Source organism: Colletotrichum siamense (genome assembly GCF_013390195.1).
Source record: "Colletotrichum siamense strain Cg363 chromosome Unknown KSG_Cg363_contig03, whole genome shotgun sequence".
Classification (NCBI taxonomy): Eukaryota; Fungi; Ascomycota; class Sordariomycetes; order Glomerellales; family Glomerellaceae; genus Colletotrichum; species Colletotrichum siamense.
Genome location: NW_023501016.1, coordinates 4,265,462 through 4,284,476, shown reverse-complemented (window position 1 = coordinate 4,284,476; position 19,015 = coordinate 4,265,462). Strand labels below are relative to the sequence as shown.

Below are 19,015 nucleotides of genomic sequence, written 5' to 3'. Positions count from 1 at the left end.
ATAGCCGCACCTGCAGGTCGCGAGGCTCACGTCAGGAACCACTGGCGGGAGATGCCCAAGAGCCCCTGCACGCCTTACATAATTACACGTGCATGGGAAGGGGATCCACCTAGACGAGACTAGGTACGTAGTCGGGTCATCGACCGATGCATGGGACACCGAACCCATGACATTCGAGGCGGCTTTGGGTTGGTCCCGTCTCGCCTGGCTGGAACACATTGTTGCCAGAACCTACGCAGTACCTGTCTACTTTTTCATTCGATGGTTATCATTTTCATGGAAGCGGGCGAGAAGCTTGTAACTGAGACTGATGGTCTTGAACCCACCGCCTCGAGTGGCCGAGAAGAGAACACTAGGAGTGCTCGCCTCCTGAAGCTACGTAGTCGGCCAAGAATGAGTTAAATGTCCGACTCAACAGCCCACTCTAATTGGGTGGCTAGCCTGTGCCTCGGCTCAACTCGAGCTGCCTCTGTGTATTTTGGGCTGCTCAACCGCTATTCTTCTTGTCCACGCTCTCGGGACTCGTACATATGCTCGCATAGGACCGAATTCCTTCTCTGCAGGACGGGCGATCGGTGAACCCGGTGCCGATCTACCTCATTGGAATGAGCCTCGGTGCTGCACCGAAAGAAGACAAGTCGTCCGGTCGCCTTTCTGCCGCCGTTGGTGTTTGTCCCAGCGGTAGCAAACAAGCTACGGGGCATTTTGGGGGGCCCCTTGGCGGCTCCACCGTCATGACTTGTGTCTCTATTTCCCGTTTTCACATGGCCATATATAATTTAACGTGATAGCTCTCAACTTTGTCCCGTTTACTGACGGAAGATTGCATTTTGATCACTCTGTGACTTTTCGAGCGCTTGTCTTACCTGACCCCAACTCTTCAAAAACAACCTAGAGGCGCCACTCCCGCCACTCACCGTTCCTTCTCAAGCCAATCTGTCTCGAGCGTCACTCTCCCGAAATCTCCGAATCATGGAGTGGCTAGGTCGAGCCAAGATCAACTTCACGCACTCGCCGGCACCTTTGTCGCTGAAGGAGAAGGATGGCTCCAAGACTGATATACTCAAGGTCTGCGAAAAGGTCATACCGCCATGCCAGATGAACCCGCTTCTGTTCAATGGCCACGTGCAGACGATGTGGACGGCGACCAAGCAACACGGCCCCCCTATCTACTACAAGCGCCATGTGTTTGACGCCGACTCCAAGGCTGTTGAGGGTACATTTGCGGTTGACTTTGTGACGAAGCCTTTCGAGGAGACGGACGAGACTCTCCCGCCCCGAACGGTTTACTTCAAGGACGATGAGCTCGCGGCGCTGCCTTCAGACGACGAGAGACCGCAGCTGGTCGTGCTTCACGGTCTTTCTGGTGGATCTCATGAGATCTACCTGCGACACGCGATTGCACCGCTTGTCGAGTCTGGAGAATGGGACATCTGCGTTGTCAACTCGCGAGGTTGCGCTAAGAGCAAGTTCACCAGCGGCACGTTGTACAACGCAAGGGCAACTTGGGATTTCAGACAGGTCGGTTGCTCGTCAGGATTTTCGAGTGAAAAGTGACTAACACGATGTTGAAATCAGACGGTCAAGTGGCTGAGAGAAAAGTTCCCCAACCGGCCCCTGTTTGGTCTGGGCTTCTCCCTTGGCGCAAACATGTTGACAAACGTGAGTGGGAGCTGTTAACTGCTTTTTGTGTATATCTCATACTGACTTTGATAGTACTGCGGTGAGGAGGGTACCAACTGTCTGTTGACGGCTGCTATCGTTTGCTCCAACCCCTTCAACTTGGAGGTCGCCAACAAGGCACTGAAGAGAACACTCATTGGAAGGGAGGTTTACCAGAGAGTTATGGGCCGTAAGTTCTCCATACTTTTGTTTCATCAAGTCAAGATCCAACTAATACATGGATGCAGAGAGCATGAAGCAACTCATCAACGGCCACAGAGAGGCGATGGAAAAGTACACCAAGCTAGATCTCGAGCGTCTCAACAACGTGACGTACCTCGATGAATTCGACAGAGAAGTCCAGTATGTATCAACCCTTAGTGAAAAGCCAACACTTTACTGACTGCCGCAGGTGCATCAGCTGGGGCTACCCAACGGAGTCAGCATACTACAGAGACGCCTCGTCTTGCGATGCCGTCTTGGCCATCAGGGTTCCCTTCCTCGCTCTTCACGCCAAGGATGATCCGGTAAGGGTTCCCGTCATGCGCCAAAAGATGATTGCATGCTAACAGACCCGACAGATTGCAGTGGAAGAGGCCATTCCTTACGAAGAGTTCCAAAAGAACCCCTACACGGTTCTGTGCACGACCTCTCTCGGCGGCCACCTTTGCTGGTTTGAGCCGGGTGGTGGAAGATGGCACGCCAAGCCGGTCAAAAACTTCTTCAACCACATGGCTTTCAACGTGGATCATAACGCATTACCTCCCAAGACGAACGGAATTCCCGTCACCAATGGCAGCGCAGAGTACCACTTTGATGCGGCAAAACATAGAATGGAGATCAAGGTCCGGGAGTAGTAGGGTTGGATAGAACGTCAAAACAGTGCATAGATTTAGCCATTTCCCTTTCATTTAGACGTGTCTGGAGATTATACAGAGCTATAGACAGCGAATAAGACAAATAGATGGACTCGCCATAGAGATAGATGTACATCACCAGTTGGCCACCCGACGTGATGAAGAATGCCCTAGGTAATGCATTAAGCTGATGCGGAAGGGCAAGATCCGCCGTGGTATCTGCTCTGAACGCCACCAAAACTCGCAAAAGGGTTGAAAGTCCCCTGCCGCACATCCCAGCCCAGTCTGTTCTTTTTGTTTTCGGCACTCCTGAACGCCACCCATGATGCAAAATAAGACCGATACTAATGTAGAGGCAAGATGTCCGACGGATGCATTTATGCGAACGACACGCTCTTCTTCTTCTTGGGCTTGGTGGCCTTGGACCCGGCGACGGCGATGTCGTTGATGTTGTTGTCGTTCTCGGTGTTGGCATTGCGCTTGCGCTTCTTGCGCAGGGACTCCTTGGTGTCCTCCAGCTTCGACTTCTTTTCCGCCTCCTTCTTCTCGGCCTCTACCCTGCGGGCTTCGCGGATCTCCTCCATCTGTCTCGCCTTCATCATCTTGGACTCGATCTGACCCTCCTTCTCGGCCTGGACCATGGCGAGGATGGTGTTCATGCTCTCCTGTTCGCCTTTCGTTAGCAAATGTTGTACACCGATGTCATCGCGCCACAAGGTGCCTTACCCTGTCATCGACGAAGACCTTGCCCTTCTTCTTGCCCTTCGGCTTCTGCACGCCCGCGGGGACAATCGTGTTGAGCTTGGGAATGTCGAGCTCCTTCTCCGTGTAGACCTTCTTCTTGCGCTTCTTCAGGAGGGCCTCAAGGCCAGACTTCTTGCTACCCTTCAGCGGCTTCGTCCCCTTCGGGGTGTCCTTCGATTTCCTAACGATGCCATCGGGAGGGCCGCTCCTGGAGGCTTCCTTGGAATTCTTGATACCGGAACCCCTCTGGGCGTGCTTGTTCTTGATCGTCTTCGTCTTGTTTGGCGGCATTGTGACGGGTTTGTGGGTGACGCAGGGACTGGTTCGGTATAGGCGGGTGTTGAATTGAACTGGTCGCGCGACACGAGAAGCTGGAGGGACCGAGACGCAAGATTCTAGAATTTTTTCTGTCTGCGCAGAGCGATAAGCTCACCGCGACAGGTGCGATAAGCTTGAGTGGGTCCGCTCCCCGCCATCCGACTTCAGCGCTTCAAGTCCAGCGCAGCACACCTGCATGAGCCATGTGCAAGACTCCCATCAACTTCTTTCTGAGAGCTCCAAATTCCTGTGTCATTGAGAAGGAGTCATCTCCCTTCTACTTTCTCGCATCTCAAGCAGGGAATCAAATAAAAGACCGCATGTAAGATTAATTAGAAGCTTCGGTCATATTGACTCGGCCCTCCGACTTGGACCACAGCTTCAGGGCCCATGGCCAGGATCAGGACTCAGTCCTGGGTCCCAATGCGCCTTTTGCGTAACAGCGCTGTGACACCCTTGCCGAATTTTTTAGGTTGCTGCCGTTATCGCACTCACCCAAATCTCTCATCTCTTTCGTGACTAACAACCCTCTCCTCCGACGAACATCTCACACGGGACCAGAACCTCTACAGCCCGAATCCTGAGCCATTGGCTCTCGAGCTTAGTCCGCAAATATCCTACGCTTGGTCGCATCACTTGGGGGCTCCCAATTGACAGGATGTCGCAGCCCGTCAAGAGGTTTCCCGGCCACTTGGCTCAGTTTGTGCGGTGCTACTCGGTCTCCGCTGAGAGCATTCCGGCGGCAAAGAAGAAGTACATCCCGACGGAGGGCACATATCCCCAGGGCTTCCAGGCTTCTGGTATCTTGGTTGGAGTCAAGCCTTCGAACAAGACGAAGCCTGACCTCGCTCTTCTGAGCTCAGACCGTCCCTGTGCTGCGGCGGCTGTCTTCACCAAGAACAAGTTCCAGGCCGCGCCGGTTACCTTCAGCAGGGACCTGTTGAAGAAGAAGGCCAACAAGGGCATCCGAAGTGTTCTTATCAACTCAGGATGTGCCAACGCCGTCACTGGCAAGGGAGGTCTTGAAGATGCCTCTCTCATGGCCCACGCCGCTGACAAGGCCGTCGGTGGTGCTGGCGATGACTCGTCGACCATTGTCATGAGCACTGGCGTTATCGGCCAGAGGTTGCCTATCGCAAAGATTGTCGACAACGTCCCAACTGCCCAGGGAGCTCTGGGCTCTTCACACAAGCATTGGCTCAGCTTCGCTACCGCCATCTGCACTACCGACACCTTCCCGAAACTCATGTCCAAGACCTTCACCCTGCCCTCTTCGCCTGGCGTCGAATACCGTATTGCCGGAACCACCAAGGGCGCCGGCATGATCCACCCCAACATGGCTACCCTTCTGGGTGTTGTCGCCACGGACGCTCCCATCTCTCCTGCCGTCATGCCTTCCGTCCTCAAGCACGCCGTCGACCGCTCCTTCAACAGCATCACTATTGATGGAGACACCTCGACCAACGACACCATGGCCCTTCTCGCCAACGGCGCTGCTGGCGGCAAGGAGATTACCTCTCAGGATTCCCCCGACTACGCCGCCTTCAAGGAGGTTCTGACCGATTTCTCCATCGACCTGGCCAAGCTCATCGTTCGTGACGGTGAGGGCGCTACCAAGTTCGTCACCATCCGCGTCGTCGAGTCTGCCAGTGAGGAGGCTGCCAGGAAGATTGCCAGCACCATCGCCAGATCCCCCCTTGTCAAGACTGCTCTCTACGGCCGTGACGCCAACTGGGGCCGCATTCTGTGCGCGACTGGTTACTCTTTGGTTTCCGAGCCTGGTCAGGCTGTCATTGATGTCCCCGAGGTCGTTCCTGAGAAGACCAACGTCTCTTTCATCCCCACCGATGGTAGCGCTGAGCTGAAGCTGCTGGTCAACGGCGAGCCCGAGATGGTTGATGAGGCCAGAGCCTCTGAGATTCTGGAGCTTGAGGACTTGGAGATCCTTGTCAGACTTGGTACTGGTAACAAGGAGGCTACGTACTGGACTTGCGACTACAGCCACGAGTACATTACTATCAACGGCGACTACCGCACATAGAAAGGCGTTATATACATAAACCGGGTGATAGATAGATGGTAGAGTCCATGCGCCATCAAAAAGTTAGATCAAATCATGCAGTATGATGGTTTTTGTTGATTTAGAAGAATACAGCGAAGTTTCAATTTCATGAAGTACCTGTCAACGCCAACAAGCATGAGTTCATCCGACGGATGTTGGTTCGGGACGTTGGTTCGGGATTGAAATCCGACAGAGTATCCCACCGGAAATCCAATGGTGCCAGAAGCCGCACCGAGGCACCGGAGTGGACTATGGAGGCTCCTATTGGAGACGCGGCACAGCCGGCGCCTCCCCGCATGGTTGATGCGCCAGAGTGGTGCCACAGCGGCTCTGAGAGTTTAGAGGTAACCGGGCGCCGAGCCACGGCGTTCGTCAGTAATCTTAGACTTGGAGACGGGATTGAGCATGATGGAGGGCAATTAGCTGCGGTCTGCTCACTGATCAAGAATGAAGATGAAACTCTCATTGATAGCGTATGTTAGCATGTGCTACTTTGACGAACGGACACGCAAACATGGATTGACAGCAAGTTGAATGAGTGTCTTAACAGCTAAGATGCAGGCAATTGCAGACAGATCTGGCGGCATCCACCGCTGAGGGGCCACTCTCAGACGCGGAGGCGGAGGGCAAGACAGTTACCCCAGGATCCCCACATTTTGGAGTCCCTGTAGCTCCAGAATCAACCTCGGCTCCGGGTCGTCCTAACATCCATCTACCGTACGATGCATACTAAACGATTCCCGTTCAAAAGGGAGGTTGCGCCCATCATTTTCCCATATCAATTCTCTGTACTCCTGGCCTCCACAACCAATCCTGATAACCAACCTGAGAAAGTTTCGTTCCATCTACATCGGTTTATCTGTCTCCCAGTGTCGCAAAGATGACGTCCAGAGTTCCAGCCATTGTAGGTGCTCGCTGCGGGGAGAGCTCGGTCTCGCTAGCTAACCAGCTCGCCACCAGGTCCTGGATCGCCTCAGCGATCGCGCCAAGGAGGCGCTCGATGCCGTCGCGAAGTTCGTCGAGGAGGAATGCATTCCGTAAGCACAATTGCACCTCCATAGTAGCTCAGGCCTATCCTCCACGATGCTGACACGCCGGCGAACACAGTGCCGACCCCGTACTGGAAGCTCAGATCGGCCAGGGCGACGCGAGATGGAACCACCACCCGCCCATCGTCGACGACCTCAAGGTCAAGGCCAAGAAGCTCGGCCTGTGGAACATGTTCCTACCCAAGGGCCACTACAAGGAGTCTCCCGGCTTCACGAACCTCGAGTACGGTCTGATGGCTGAATGGCTCGGCAAGTCGAGGGTCGCCTCCGAGGCTGTTAACTGCGCGGCGCCCGATACCGGTAACATGGAGGTGCTGGCCAAGTATGGCAACGAGGAACAGAAGAAGAAGTGGCTGAAGCCCCTGATGGACGGCGAGATTCGCTCCGCGTTCTTGATGACGGAGCCTGATGTCGCGTCGTCGGATGCTACCAACATCCAGCTTAGCATGCGTAAGGAGGGCAACGAATACGTCCTCAACGGCTCGGTAAGCTTTGAAGATACTCGCAAGCGGAGGAATTGAGTGCTGACAATAGCAGAAATGGTGGTCTAGCGGTGCCGGCGACCCTAGATGCTCAATCTACATCGTCATGGGCAAGAGTGATCCCAACAACAAGGACACCTACAAGCAGCAGTCCGTTATTTTGGTTCCTGCGGAAACCAAGGGCATTACCATCCACCGCATGCTGAACGTCTACGGCTACGATGATGCCCCTCACGGCCATGGCCACATTAGCTTCAAGGATGTTCGCGTGCCCGCTAGCAACCTCGTTCTCGGCGAGGGTCGTGGCTTTGAGATTATCCAGGGCAGACTTGGACCCGGCCGTATTCACCATGCCATGCGCACCATTGGAGCTGTGAGTTCAGAAGAAAGCGACACCTGTAATTGTTGACTGACACATCCTCCTAGGCCGAGCGCGCCCTCGAATGGATGCTGATGCGCATCAACGACCCGACCAAGACCCCCTTCGGCAAGCAGCTTAGGGAACACGGCGTCATTCTGGAGTGGGTAGCCAAGTCGCGCATCGAAATCGACGCCGCGCGCCTGGTTGTCCTCAACGCAGCCATTAAGATGGACGACCACGGCCCGAAGAAGGCCCTCAAGGAAATTGCCGAGGCCAAGGTCCTCGTGCCGCAGACGGCACTGACGGTCATCGACCGTGCCATCCAGGCCTTCGGTGCGGCCGGCGTCTGCCAGGACACGCCCCTCGCCGGCTCCTGGGCCAACATTAGGACGCTCCGTCTCGCTGACGGTCCCGACGAGGTGCATCTCCAGCAGATGGGCCGCAACGAGAACAAGCGGGGCAAGGAGGTCACGGAAAAGATCCAGTGGCAGAAGCAGAAGTCTGACCAATTGCTGGCGCAATACAAGACCCAGAGGTTCCAGCCCGGAGCCAACATCAACCGCTCCAAGTTGTAATATAGGTTGCTAGCCCCTGCTTTTACCATGTAGTTCGAATCGCATATTGTGTACAACAAACAGGTACCACTGGAAATGGAACGCTTGTAGATCCTTTGGCCGTTGGCCCGCCGTTCCTGTGAGTCACTTGCAGTCGATCCCATTGTCTGGCCATGCATACTCTGGGGATGCTTATCATGAACCATGCGGCATTAAGCTCCGAGGCCGGTCACCTTGGAGATGTCCTCCCAACAGTTCGAGACCAGCGCATGCCAGGAGCACTGACTGGTTGCGATGTACACACAGATGCAACCCTTCCCGGGATGCTTGACTCTTTTCGCATCTCCACTAGCAGGAGATAGAGGAGGGGTCAAGGCAACTCCACAGAGGGACGAGATGCAATGCACAACACAACACCGAACGAACACCTCAGGCTGTGATCGAGAACAAGTCGAGTCGGATCCGGGTAGCAACGCGCGCCGGGAGGGCCCAGGGGGGTGACGGGGTTACCTGGGAAGCCCGCTAGAACCGGCGAAAAACCTGACAGCGCACCATCACATGGACAACTGACCTTGGGCATCCTTCCGCAGAAGGCCTGACAACGCTAAGAACTTCCCTCCCCCTTCCCGGCAAGCCCAGTGAGACCCGCATGCCGTAGGTGCCCACCCAGCAAAACTCCTTCCACTTTAACCCCCTGAACCCCTGTCCACCACGACCGGCGACACACCAGCGCGACCGTTTCGTTTCCCTGGTTGCCCCGTCAACTGCCCGAAAATTCGTTTACTTCTACAGCCCAGCAACTACTCCACGGGCCAGGCGTGCATCTTTTTCACATCCATTCACGAACGTCATAAACACTCCACGGCAGTCCTGGTGCGCAGCACATAACCACTCGCATTCAAATACAAAGCCTTTCTTCCCATTCTGCATTGGCCCCGATTTCCCATCCACACCCCAAGCAAATCCACGTCTCCCTACATACGGTCTTGCGCCTCTTTCAAGCTCTACCTGCCACACACAAATCAATCGCATCGCATCGCCAATACCATCTGCAATTCTGCACCTTGCTGCACCGCGCATACACCAACTTTCTAGAAAATCAACAGACAGTCTATCAGCAGCCATGTCTCCCAACGTTCTTACCGAGAAGTCCACCAACACGCCCGTTGTCGCTAAGACCGACTCGGCCACCAAGGAGGTTAAGAGCATGGAGTACCACCGTCAGGTCCTGCAGGACAAGATGGCCCAGGAGAAGTAGGACGGCCCTCGACCTCAACAACACCAGACTGCAGTGCTGACCACTGCGACAACAGCTCCAAGGACTACATCTCCCCCTCTGACAACATCATGAGCCCCTGCACCGCCAAGCTCAACGCCCTCCGCAACAAGCAGGTTGGCAAGTAAGTCGCTCTTCTTCTTCACCAAGCATTCGATCCAGCAGCGATGCTAATCGCTTCGTCACAGGGTCAAGCCCAAGTCTCTCTTCGCCCAAGCCTCCGCCAAGAAGGTTGGTGGCAGCAACCTCTTCAGCTCCAAAACCGCCTCACCCAAGGAGAACGCCTTTTGAAGTCGACTCGTCGCATCTTCTTTGCCAAAGTACAAAAGCTTTTGATGATGGGATGGGTTCTCTCGGGTTGTTTTCACGGTTCTTTCTGGCGGGTTATTGAACCTGCGGCCTCCTCTTGATGTTTTCAGAGGGGCATGGGGCATCGGCGTTCAATGGGGGTACCACTGTCTTGCTTTAGGATAAAGGGACTGTACCATGACATGACACGAAACGATATCAGCTTTTTCTTTCTTTCTCTGTCTCTCCTCTAGTTCTTTTAATGGCTAAAATTCTGGGAGGGACTGTATTCATCGGCTGGCCATATGCAGCCTCGCCTGGGCAGGAAATACAACTCCTCACGCACTAAACCACTTCATCCCATTCGTATGCTCTCATGTAATGTTGTCTACGCCTTCCAAGCACTCACAATGTAAACCACATCCTCGTCCGCCACGGCATGTCCCAAACCCACCCTCTGCGGCACATGTCTCGCACTCGCGCCCCAGACCAGCGCATACTTGAAGGTTTCCTTGAGCGTCCGGTGGATACGGTCACACACGTCCTCGATGGTGCTGTTGCTGCGCACAATCAGCGCCTCGCCGAAGTCGGGCTCAATGCCCTTGCGCTTCGTGTAGATGCGGATGAGCTTGAGCTCCTGCCAGCAGCGGTCGACGACGTCCTGGATGCCGAGGTCGAGCTCGCAACTCATGACGACCGTGTGGGGCTCGCGCGCGAGCTTGTCGAGGAAGTCGAGCGAGACGCTGTCGATCTTGTTGTAGACGTACAGGCACTTGATGTACTTGCGGTGGTCCTTCATGATGACGTCGATGAGGTCGTCGACGGTGGCGTTCTCGTCGCGCACGAGGACCTCGCAGTTGAGGATCTTGTAGTCGCGCAGGATGTTGAAGATCATCTTCTCGTCCATGGCCTTTGGAGGAGATTGGAAGGTGATTTTCATGCCGCCGGCCTTCTTTGCTTTGAGGTAGATGTTACTGCGAAGGGTTAGCTTGGAAGATGTTTGTGAAGGGGGGAGTCTTACGGAGGTTCTCTGTTCAGACGAATGCCGACGGCTTCCAGTTCAGCCTCGAGCAGGGCCCTTTGCTCCGCCTTCTTGGTCGCGTCCAGGACCATGAGAATCATGTCGCTGGTCTTGGCCGCGGAGATGACCTGTCTTCCTCTACCCTTGCCCTCGGCGGCACCCTCGATGATACCGGGCAGATCGAGCAGCTGAATCTCGGCGCCGCCATATTCGAGGACACCAGGGATGGCTGTGAGTGTTGTGAAGGCATAAGATGCGACTTCGGACCTCGTTTTGGTGACCTTGGATAAGAACGTGGATTTTCCGACGGAGGGGAAGCCGACAAGAGCTATTCTTGCATCACCGCTTTTACTGACGTCGAAGCCGGCGCCGCCACCACCGCCTGAACCTGGACCGGGTTCCAGAAGCTGTGCTCTTAGACGTGCGAGTTTACTGTCCACTGTCAGTGGTGTAGTTTCGAAAGGTTTTCGAGGCAACTTACCCCTTGAGAAGACCCAGATGATATTCTGAAAGGGGTTGGTTAATGGTTTTCAGACAATGCGACGTTCATCACAAACATACCAGTGGCCTTGTTCTCTAGAAAATGTCAGTAAATGTCTTTGTTGAATAATGCACAACACCTGGTTTGTCTTTTCAGCACTTTCAACCCATCCGAGAACCATCCCCATGCGCTACTGCTTCAGGCAGTGCCTCGAACGACACTACTCGACCATAGGTTGCTCGGATGGTGATGAAAATTTGCCAGAAAATGAACCTCGTCATTCGGTGAGAGTGCGCTTACTCTGCGTCTTCCTCATCTCATCCTCAATCCTGATCCCTCATCGTCAGTTACTGCTCATACTGATTCGCCGAGGGGGCCATACTCCTTGATCTTTTCCGTAATGTTGACCATCTTGGCGGCTTATCTGTTCAGAGTCTAACGACTCCGAAAACCCCGTCTAAAATGATTCAAAGATGGCACGAAGAGAGCGCCTACGCCGGGTCGATGAAGGCTTCACAGATTCCAGGGTGGGGCAGCCACACTCCAAGGCGTGGGAAGACGATGGCCGTGGCAGAATTTACCGCGGGGCTGCTTCCACCGGCATGGGTCCCACTCACCGCCCTTAACCACAGCTACTGCGCCACACATTGAAGAACGCGGTGAGGCTTACCTAATGCGTCGCGCGGCGAACCTAGAAATTCGTCTTGCGACAACATTCTCTCGACGTTTTGTTCATCACAAACCGCAATTCCACGAGTTCGAGTATACGAAAACGCAATTATGTCAGACGAAGAAGTCGCCGTCGCCAGAACGCAAGATGTCGATGCGCCCGAGGCACAAGAAACGGCGCTGACGACGACCAACACCGAAGTCGCCGCGCCGGCGGAGAGGAAAGTAAAGAAGATCATCCGCAAGAAGAAGCGCCCGGCGCGTCCGCAGGTCGACCCGTCCTTCATCACCTCCGAGCCCCCGCCGCAGACCGGAACGATCTTCAATATCTGGTACAACAAGTGGTCCGGCGGTGACCGCGAGGACAAGTACCTGTCCAAGACGCACGCAAAGGGACGCTGCAATGTTGCCAAAGACAGCGGATACACAAGGGCCGACAAGGTCACTGGGAGCTACTTTTGTCTTTTCTTCGCAAGGGGAATCTGTCCCAAGGGTCAGGACTGCGAATACCTGCACCGGCTGCCTGGTATTCACGACCTGTTCAATCCGAACGTGGACTGCTTTGGGCGAGACAAGCATTCCGACTACAGAGACGACATGGGCGGTGTTGGTAGCTTCATGAGGCAGAATCGGACCATCTACGTGGGAAGGATACATGTTACGGATGACATCGAAGAAATTGTGGCGCGTCATTTCGCAGAATGGGGACAAATCGAGCGAAGTATGGTCATCGACCCCTTTTCATTTCTGGTCCACTGCTAACATCTGTATAGTTCGTGTGCTCAATACACGCGGAGTTGCTTTCATCACATACACCAACGAGGCAAATGCGCAATTTGCCAAGGAGGCAATGGCACACCAGTCGTTGGACCACGAAGAGATTCTCAACGTCCGCTGGGCGACAGCCGACCCGAACCCCATGGCCCAGGCGCGCGAGGCGAGGCGAATCGAGGAGCAAGCCGCCGAGGCCATCCGCAGGGCACTGCCAGCGGAGTTCGTCGCAGAGATTGAGGGCAAAGACCCGGAAGCCAGGAAAAGGAGAAAGATTGAGAGCAGCTACGGGCTCGAGGGCTACGAGGCGCCGGACGAGGTTCACTTCGCGCGTGGTGCGAACGCTGTGAACCCCGTCGGGCGGGAGGGCTTCGAGGTAGAATACCAGGAGCGGCCTATGCTTGAGAATGGCGATACGGCGAACCAGGCACAGTACGCCCTGCCTGCGCCGCAGGAGCAGTCCATCTTGTCTGGTGGCATCTTCTCTAGCAGCACCTTGGCAGCCTTAAACACCGCCAAGGTAGCGGTGGCATCGAAGCCGAAACCCGCCGCGTCTGCGGGACCGTTAGTCGCGTACGACAGCGACGACGATGATGAGTGAGTATGGTGGGAACCAGGGGCATTGTACAATAATTGACAAAAGCGATCATGATACCCGTTGATAATGGAACATCGAGGGACACAGGCTTGCGACCTGAAAGAATTCAGCTGTTGAATATTCGTGAATACAGAACTTCGTGTCTGCCTATCCATAAATCCATGACGGGCATCGTCTGCCCGGCTCGCTCTACTGGTGTCTCCCACTCCCTCTCGATAGCGGCAGTGATGATTTGTTGGACCTGTCCACTAGCAAGGACCTTCTGCGCCTGGTATGGCCCGAACATGCTCGCTCTCACGGCCGCCGATACCAGAGCCTTGATGTGGCCCATCATGAAGACATACGCCGTCTGATGCAGGGTGAGCCCCACCAAGTTGCAGATGGCCCCGAAAAGGGGCGCCAGGTGCGCAAACACCAATGGCGGGTCGTCAGACTCATCGGCGCTCGGTCTGGACGACGCAGACTTTAACATGGCCGCGTACGGCTGTAATGTCTCGACTACATCGCGGGGCAGAGACGAGACGAAGGAGCGTTCCCAGATAGACAGCAGCGCGCGGCCTTGCGCTATGGAGGCGCGGCGGCCGACGGTGCAGATGATTGCTGCGTCGAGAAAGTCGTCCAACTCCGCGACCGCAGAGGGATCGCGATGCGCTGCGAGAACGAAGGGGAGCGTTGTCGAGGCGTAAGCCGAAATGGATTCTGGGAGGAAGATGTTGAAGGAGGAGCGGCCTCGGGTGTGCGCTAAGTAGGACTCGAGACCGCTGCTGAAGGCGAATGAGCCTAGTGGAAGAGCCGAGTCTGACAGAAGAAGGTGATAGTGATTCGACGTCGTGAGTGAGGCTTTGGGTGTATTAGTTGTGAGAAGTACTCGTGTTGTGAGACGGATGACTGACAAGATGGTTTCGGGAGACTTCTCGACGGTAATGAGTGATCCTCATTCTGCCCACTGAGACTCTTCAACTTCCCCCTCGCCGCGGCCAGACGCGCTTCCAACTCCAGCACCTCCTTCTCAGCATCGGCAATAGACTCGTCTTGCGCCATTGGAGACGACTCAGGAGGTGGCATGGAAAGTGTTGGAGTTGATAAGCTTTTGATAGCGCCAAGGGCCCCTGCAGACTTGGGGTCAGCGGCATCGGCGGGGTCTCTCAGTGAGCGCAACCCCCACTGAATGGAACCCCCCTCAGGAGATCGGGACGCGCTGATGGGCGTTGCAGGGGTTGCGCTTCGGCGTCTGCTCTCGTCCCACTTCGCCGTTCAACTTGTCTACCTTCGGGGACTGATGGAGTAAAAAGGTCTTTCGACATTGTGAGCATTGTGGGTGAGAGCTATCGTACGATTCTCACCAATCATATTTTGGGAATCTCACTTCTTTCCTCCTCGTCGATTCGCGGTTCTCTCTCAGAGCTCTGTGCTACCGACTGCGCGCACCTCGATTCACACGAATTCATCGGCTCATTATCGGATTAGAGGAGCTCGTCACCGACGTCATCACCCTCTCCTCTCCGCAGCCCGCCCCGGCCGCAATGCGCACAAGATGAAGTCGCACGACCAGATGAAGAGCGCCGAGGCCAATGACGCCGCGTGGGAAGCTACCCGGGGTGCCGTCGTCGGCGCCGCAAGATGGGGCATCGGCGCTGCGGTGTTGGGTGCAGCTGCATGGAAGTTCTCGCCATTGTATAAAGGTCTCACTATCCAGTTCAAATGGTAATGCGTCACGCGACACTGCCGATACCACTCGGAAACGGACTAACTTGGGTGACAGCTACATACAAATGTCCGCCATGGTGTTAGGAAGTATGCTGGAAGCCGATCATAGGTTACGAGAGTATGAGGCCAGGATCAGAATGCAGAGGCGTCTGATGAGGGACAGAGCCAAGTGGGAGAGGTTTGAGCAGGAGTTTCTCGAGAACCCTGAGGAAAAGAAGTAAGCGGCCTCACAGTCGAGGCCCTGGGCCATCTATGGATATCAAGAGATGTTCTAAGATGCTTTCATTTTACTGTATAACACCGGATATTGAATCCATGGCTTTCACTGTCAAGTATCGCGGAAATAAATCCCCAAACGCCAAATCATGCAAGTCATTACTTCCTGCCTGCGCAGGTTTGCTGATTATCCGTTTCATTTTGACGGCGCCTCAAACTTCTTGGGGTCCATGTTGATCTTGCACAGCCTCGCCACGCAGCCGCTCAGCTGCAGCAGCGTCTGTACTCCTTCCAAGATCTTCATATGCGTAAATCCAATCTCCTTGATGAATTCCAGCTTCGAATGCTCGCTCAGAGTAGGGATGGTCTTGGTGACCTTGAACATGGTGCTGATAATGTCATGGCTCGAGTATCCCAGATCCCAAAGCTCCCTCAGACTGTCCAAAGCCGAGTCGACATTGCCCTCGTAGCAAGCCTTGAGCATGGCCTGCACCTTGATCGGGTGCGGCGAGTCCACGACCTTGAAGACGTTGTCACCGGAAACGAAGCCGAAACCGGCAAAGGTTGATTGCAGGTTGTTGATGGCCTGTCGCATGTCGCCCTCGGCACTGAAGACGAGCGCAGCGAGGCCATCATCGCTATACTCAACCTTTTCAGCCTCGATAATTTGCAGCAAACGCTTGACGACCTGCTCGTCGGTGAGGCGGGCGTAACGCAGGATTGCGCAACGAGACTGGAGAGGTTCGATGATTTTGTTGGACTGGTTACAGGCGAAGGCGAAGCGGGTTGTGTTGGAATAGATCTCCATCGTGCGGCGAAGGGCTTGCTGCGCGCCCGATGTCATGCTGTCGGCTTCGTCGAGGATGACAAGCTTGTGGCGGCCTTGGGGGAGAGTGACCTTCTTTTGGGCGAAACCCTTGATGCGGTTACGGACAACGTCAATACCTACGGAAACACGTCAGCGGTTGCATCTGTAGAGCACCAAACCAATCGCACCTCTTTCATCAGAAGCGTTCAGCTCTAGGACTGCCTCCTTGTATGAGTCTCCCAGCAACTGTCTTGCCAGACAGAGTACACTTGTCGTCTTTCCAATACCAGGCATACCCGAGATGATGACGTGCGGCATGTTTCCTTCCTTCGCAATGATTTTGAGGCGATCGATCGTTTCGGTGTTTCCGACAACATCATCAAGGAAAACGGGACGGTACTTCTCGACCCTGAGAAACGCATCAGTATGTGGCCTCATTGCCATCGACAATGGATTCCTACCAAGGAAGCTCATAGTTGGGGGCGCCGTTTGACGCTGCGGTCAGAGCCTTCTTGGCCGCAGAAGTTGAGGACTCGCCGACCTCCTCGGGCTTGGTGATCGTCTTTTGTGCAGGCATGGTTGCTAAGCCCGATGTTTGTCGTGAAGGTGCGCAATTGGAGGAGCTTGGAGTTGTGCTGGTGGTGGCAGAAGCACTTTACGCGATGCTCTGGGAAAAGACGCGTCGGGACCCGCGCTAAGCTCGACAGGCTCCACTAAAAAGTACGCGGTACTTAGGTACAGTACCGATCTTGCCTACTGAAGCTCTTTCTCATTATTTCTCCATACTCAGTAATTCAAGCTATCGTTCATTGTATCTCGTCTATGATCTACAACGGGACGAGACAAAGGCATTCATTTCTTGGCGCAAAAACATGACAGCGTTTTTATTGGTATCTAATCATCATCCTCATCGGCCTTCTTCTTGCCCTTCCTGCTTTTCGCTCCGCCCTTGAAGTGCTTCTTGCCAGAGGACAAGCGCACGTCCTTGGGGTCGACACCATTTTCCAGAGCAATCATAGCACGAGCTTTCCTACCACTCAGGTGCTTCTGGCCCTGCTCGGTGTACTTGTGGCTGAATGGCATCTTAAGGTGGCCAGCACCGCTGCCGCCGGCGCCGAAGAAACCCTTGTCAATCTGCTTTGACTTGGGGCCGGCAGGAAGCACTGCCAGATCAGAGGGCGCTATCGAGATGTCGTCGCCGACGAGCGACATGGTGTCGAGAGACGCCGCCAGCGCCGCACGACGCTTCTCCGGTAGATGGGCGGCATCGTAGAGCTCGTTGTTGAACTCTGGACCGTCGACGGTATTCGGCGGTGGCTCGCAGTACAAGAGCTTACCGTTGACGTAATCCTTAAGGATATATCTGGAAGCTCTTGACTCGTCAGGCTGACCCAGACCAGATGTTTGGAAACCTCTGGCCTTAGCGTAGGAAGCAAGCAGCTCCTGTGCAGTGGGGATTCCAGTGCCACCCTCCTCGATTGCGCGGGTCTTGATGGTAATTCCGTAAACGGCCTCGAGGAACGGCTTGGGAATTCTTCTGGTGACGAGGCCTGCGGGGCCGGTGAACTCGCGCAGTTGATCGATAGGCAGGACACCGTTGCAGACGAGGTCGGCCTTGGTGCTTGCAAAGTTTGGGAAAACAAGACCGGGGCAATCGCACAACACAACGTTGTCGCTGAGGTGAATGGTCTGGAAGTGCTTTGTCTTTCCTGGTGTTGAGGAGACAGACACCTTCTTGGCGCCGATGAGGGCGTTGATGGTGGAGGACTTTCCGACGTTGGGGTATCCAACAAGACCAATCTGCATCTTGTGGCCAGGGTCTAGATTTTGGCAATTAGCTTCTCTGTTAATATTGGAGGCACTTGCATAAACATACCGGCATTCTCAGGGGCATGGCTCAGGAAGATATCTTCCAGCTCCTCGACCGTCAGGATCCTTGTGTCCTCATCTTCAAGCTCGACTTGTTCTTGTGTAGTCTCAGCACCGGCCTCAGCACTTGTCTCAGCACCGCCTTCCTCTCCGTCATCGCTCTCTGACTCTTCCTCGTCAGCTTCAGCTTTTGTCGCCGCAGGCTTGGCTTGAGAGCTGCTGCCGGCTTCGGGCTCATCCTCCTCCTCCTCTTCGTCGCTTTCCATCGACTCCTGAAGTTCCTTGGCCAGGAATGCAGAGAAGAATCTGTAAGCAATACCGTTCTCCTTCAGGTACTTGGCCCACGTCTTTCGTTGGGTGAGCGTCAACATATCCGCCTTGTTGATGAGAAGGAGGTTCTCCTTCTTTGTATCGATCTCCTTCACATATTGTTCCAAGTCCTCGGATCTGAACATCAGTGGGTTTCGCGCATCGACAATCTGAACCACAAGATCCGACCGCTCAATAACACGCCAAAGCTGCCTCCAAACCTCGAGGTTCCGCTCGAACGGTGTCATCAGCAGATCGTTGTTCTCCTGCAACTCAGCAAGACCTCTGCGCCAGTTCAAGAAACTATCCCTCTCTGCTCTGTCCAGCTCTTCAGGTGTAGTGGACGCATCCCACTTCGGTCTTCTCGGTACGGTCAGTCGTCCCTTGTGAGCCTTCTGCTTGGCAATCACACCCCGCTCCTCGGCTCCGGAAAGCAAATAGGGGTTCTTCTGGTCGGTGTGTATAATCTTGATGTTGTTCATCTTCTCGGCGGTGAAGTCCGTTCCAGCCAACTCTGCTGTCGCAAGGAATTCGTCGAGAGCGCCTTGCTCCGTGACCGATCGCATCTTGACCCATGCTGCCTCTTGTCGCTCGTTCGTGAGGTACTATTACACTGTCAACACTGCTATAAGTGCGCGATGATTGTGGGCTATCCTTTTACCTCTTCTCCGGTGGCATGGTTCACTCGCGTGATGGATGAGCCCTTCTTTCTGTCCGTGCCACGACCCTTGCCGAAGCGGTCGTTCATGAGGGCATTGCCCAAACCGGACGTCTTCTTCGACTTGGCGAGCACCATTATTGCGGTGTTTCTCGAATGATAGTCCAAGGAAAACAAAATAGGATTTGCTCAAGAGAGCGAGTTGCATATGAGTAATAGTAGAAAGTGGGAGCCCGTCGCAACCGGTCAGAAGAG

At 54.7% G+C, this 19,015-nt stretch overlaps 11 protein-coding genes across 11 annotated transcripts; 6 read left to right on the top strand and 5 right to left on the bottom strand.

Annotated features, from left to right (window-relative positions):
- Positions 1-972: 972 nt before the first annotated feature.
- On the top strand, positions 973-2,519 carry CGCS363_v005118 (putative esterase; the record flags this gene model as incomplete). Its single annotated transcript, XM_036636967.1, has 6 exons — positions 973-1,521; positions 1,579-1,662; positions 1,717-1,852; positions 1,911-2,025; positions 2,075-2,189; positions 2,244-2,519. 6 exons carry the CDS (start codon positions 973-975, stop codon positions 2,517-2,519), a joined length of 1,275 nt encoding a protein of 424 aa, XP_036497884.1.
- Positions 2,520-2,896: 377 nt separating this feature from the next.
- On the bottom strand, positions 2,897-3,554 carry LOC1 (60S ribosomal subunit assembly/export protein LOC1; the record flags this gene model as incomplete). Its single annotated transcript, XM_036636966.1, has 2 exons — positions 2,897-3,184; positions 3,246-3,554. The coding sequence occupies 2 exons, from the start codon at positions 3,552-3,554 to the stop codon at positions 2,897-2,899; spliced, it is 597 nt and encodes a 198-aa protein (XP_036497885.1).
- A 685-nt stretch (positions 3,555-4,239) lies between these two features.
- CGCS363_v005116 (Arginine biosynthesis bifunctional protein ArgJ) lies at positions 4,240-5,622 on the top strand (the record flags this gene model as incomplete). The annotated part of the gene is made up of 1 exon (XM_036636965.1): positions 4,240-5,622. One exon carries the CDS (start codon positions 4,240-4,242, stop codon positions 5,620-5,622), a length of 1,383 nt encoding a protein of 460 aa, XP_036497886.1.
- A 901-nt stretch (positions 5,623-6,523) lies between these two features.
- CGCS363_v005115 (Acyl-CoA dehydrogenase family member 11) lies at positions 6,524-8,110 on the top strand (the record flags this gene model as incomplete). Its single annotated transcript, XM_036636964.1, has 5 exons — positions 6,524-6,547; positions 6,604-6,680; positions 6,751-7,177; positions 7,230-7,547; positions 7,601-8,110. The coding sequence occupies 5 exons, from the start codon at positions 6,524-6,526 to the stop codon at positions 8,108-8,110; spliced, it is 1,356 nt and encodes a 451-aa protein (XP_036497887.1).
- Positions 8,111-9,212: 1,102 nt separating this feature from the next.
- Positions 9,213-9,656, top strand: CGCS363_v005114 (uncharacterized protein; the record flags this gene model as incomplete). Its single annotated transcript, XM_036636963.1, has 3 exons — positions 9,213-9,343; positions 9,403-9,489; positions 9,554-9,656. The coding sequence occupies 3 exons, from the start codon at positions 9,213-9,215 to the stop codon at positions 9,654-9,656; spliced, it is 321 nt and encodes a 106-aa protein (XP_036497888.1).
- A 385-nt stretch (positions 9,657-10,041) lies between these two features.
- On the bottom strand, positions 10,042-11,566 carry RBG2 (Ribosome-interacting GTPase 2; the record flags this gene model as incomplete). The annotated part of the gene is made up of 6 exons (XM_036636962.1): positions 10,042-10,627; positions 10,675-11,106; positions 11,156-11,180; positions 11,236-11,250; positions 11,456-11,484; positions 11,538-11,566. 6 exons carry the CDS (start codon positions 11,564-11,566, stop codon positions 10,042-10,044), a joined length of 1,116 nt encoding a protein of 371 aa, XP_036497889.1.
- Positions 11,567-11,935: 369 nt separating this feature from the next.
- Positions 11,936-13,196, top strand: CWC2 (Pre-mRNA-splicing factor CWC2; the record flags this gene model as incomplete). Its single annotated transcript, XM_036636961.1, has 2 exons — positions 11,936-12,545; positions 12,598-13,196. 2 exons carry the CDS (start codon positions 11,936-11,938, stop codon positions 13,194-13,196), a joined length of 1,209 nt encoding a protein of 402 aa, XP_036497890.1.
- A 103-nt stretch (positions 13,197-13,299) lies between these two features.
- Positions 13,300-14,234, bottom strand: CGCS363_v005111 (putative urease accessory protein UreF-like; the record flags this gene model as incomplete). The annotated part of the gene is made up of 2 exons (XM_036636960.1): positions 13,300-14,033; positions 14,087-14,234. 2 exons carry the CDS (start codon positions 14,232-14,234, stop codon positions 13,300-13,302), a joined length of 882 nt encoding a protein of 293 aa, XP_036497891.1.
- A 493-nt stretch (positions 14,235-14,727) lies between these two features.
- CGCS363_v005110 (uncharacterized protein) lies at positions 14,728-15,121 on the top strand (the record flags this gene model as incomplete). The annotated part of the gene is made up of 2 exons (XM_036636959.1): positions 14,728-14,897; positions 14,956-15,121. The coding sequence occupies 2 exons, from the start codon at positions 14,728-14,730 to the stop codon at positions 15,119-15,121; spliced, it is 336 nt and encodes a 111-aa protein (XP_036497892.1).
- Positions 15,122-15,312: 191 nt separating this feature from the next.
- Positions 15,313-16,501, bottom strand: rfc4 (Replication factor C subunit 4; the record flags this gene model as incomplete). The annotated part of the gene is made up of 3 exons (XM_036636958.1): positions 15,313-16,061; positions 16,113-16,333; positions 16,386-16,501. The coding sequence occupies 3 exons, from the start codon at positions 16,499-16,501 to the stop codon at positions 15,313-15,315; spliced, it is 1,086 nt and encodes a 361-aa protein (XP_036498916.1).
- A 317-nt stretch (positions 16,502-16,818) lies between these two features.
- Positions 16,819-18,898, bottom strand: LSG1 (Large subunit GTPase 1; the record flags this gene model as incomplete). Its single annotated transcript, XM_036636957.1, has 3 exons — positions 16,819-17,744; positions 17,801-18,707; positions 18,764-18,898. The coding sequence occupies 3 exons, from the start codon at positions 18,896-18,898 to the stop codon at positions 16,819-16,821; spliced, it is 1,968 nt and encodes a 655-aa protein (XP_036498915.1).
- Between the last annotated feature and the right edge of the window lie 117 nt (positions 18,899-19,015).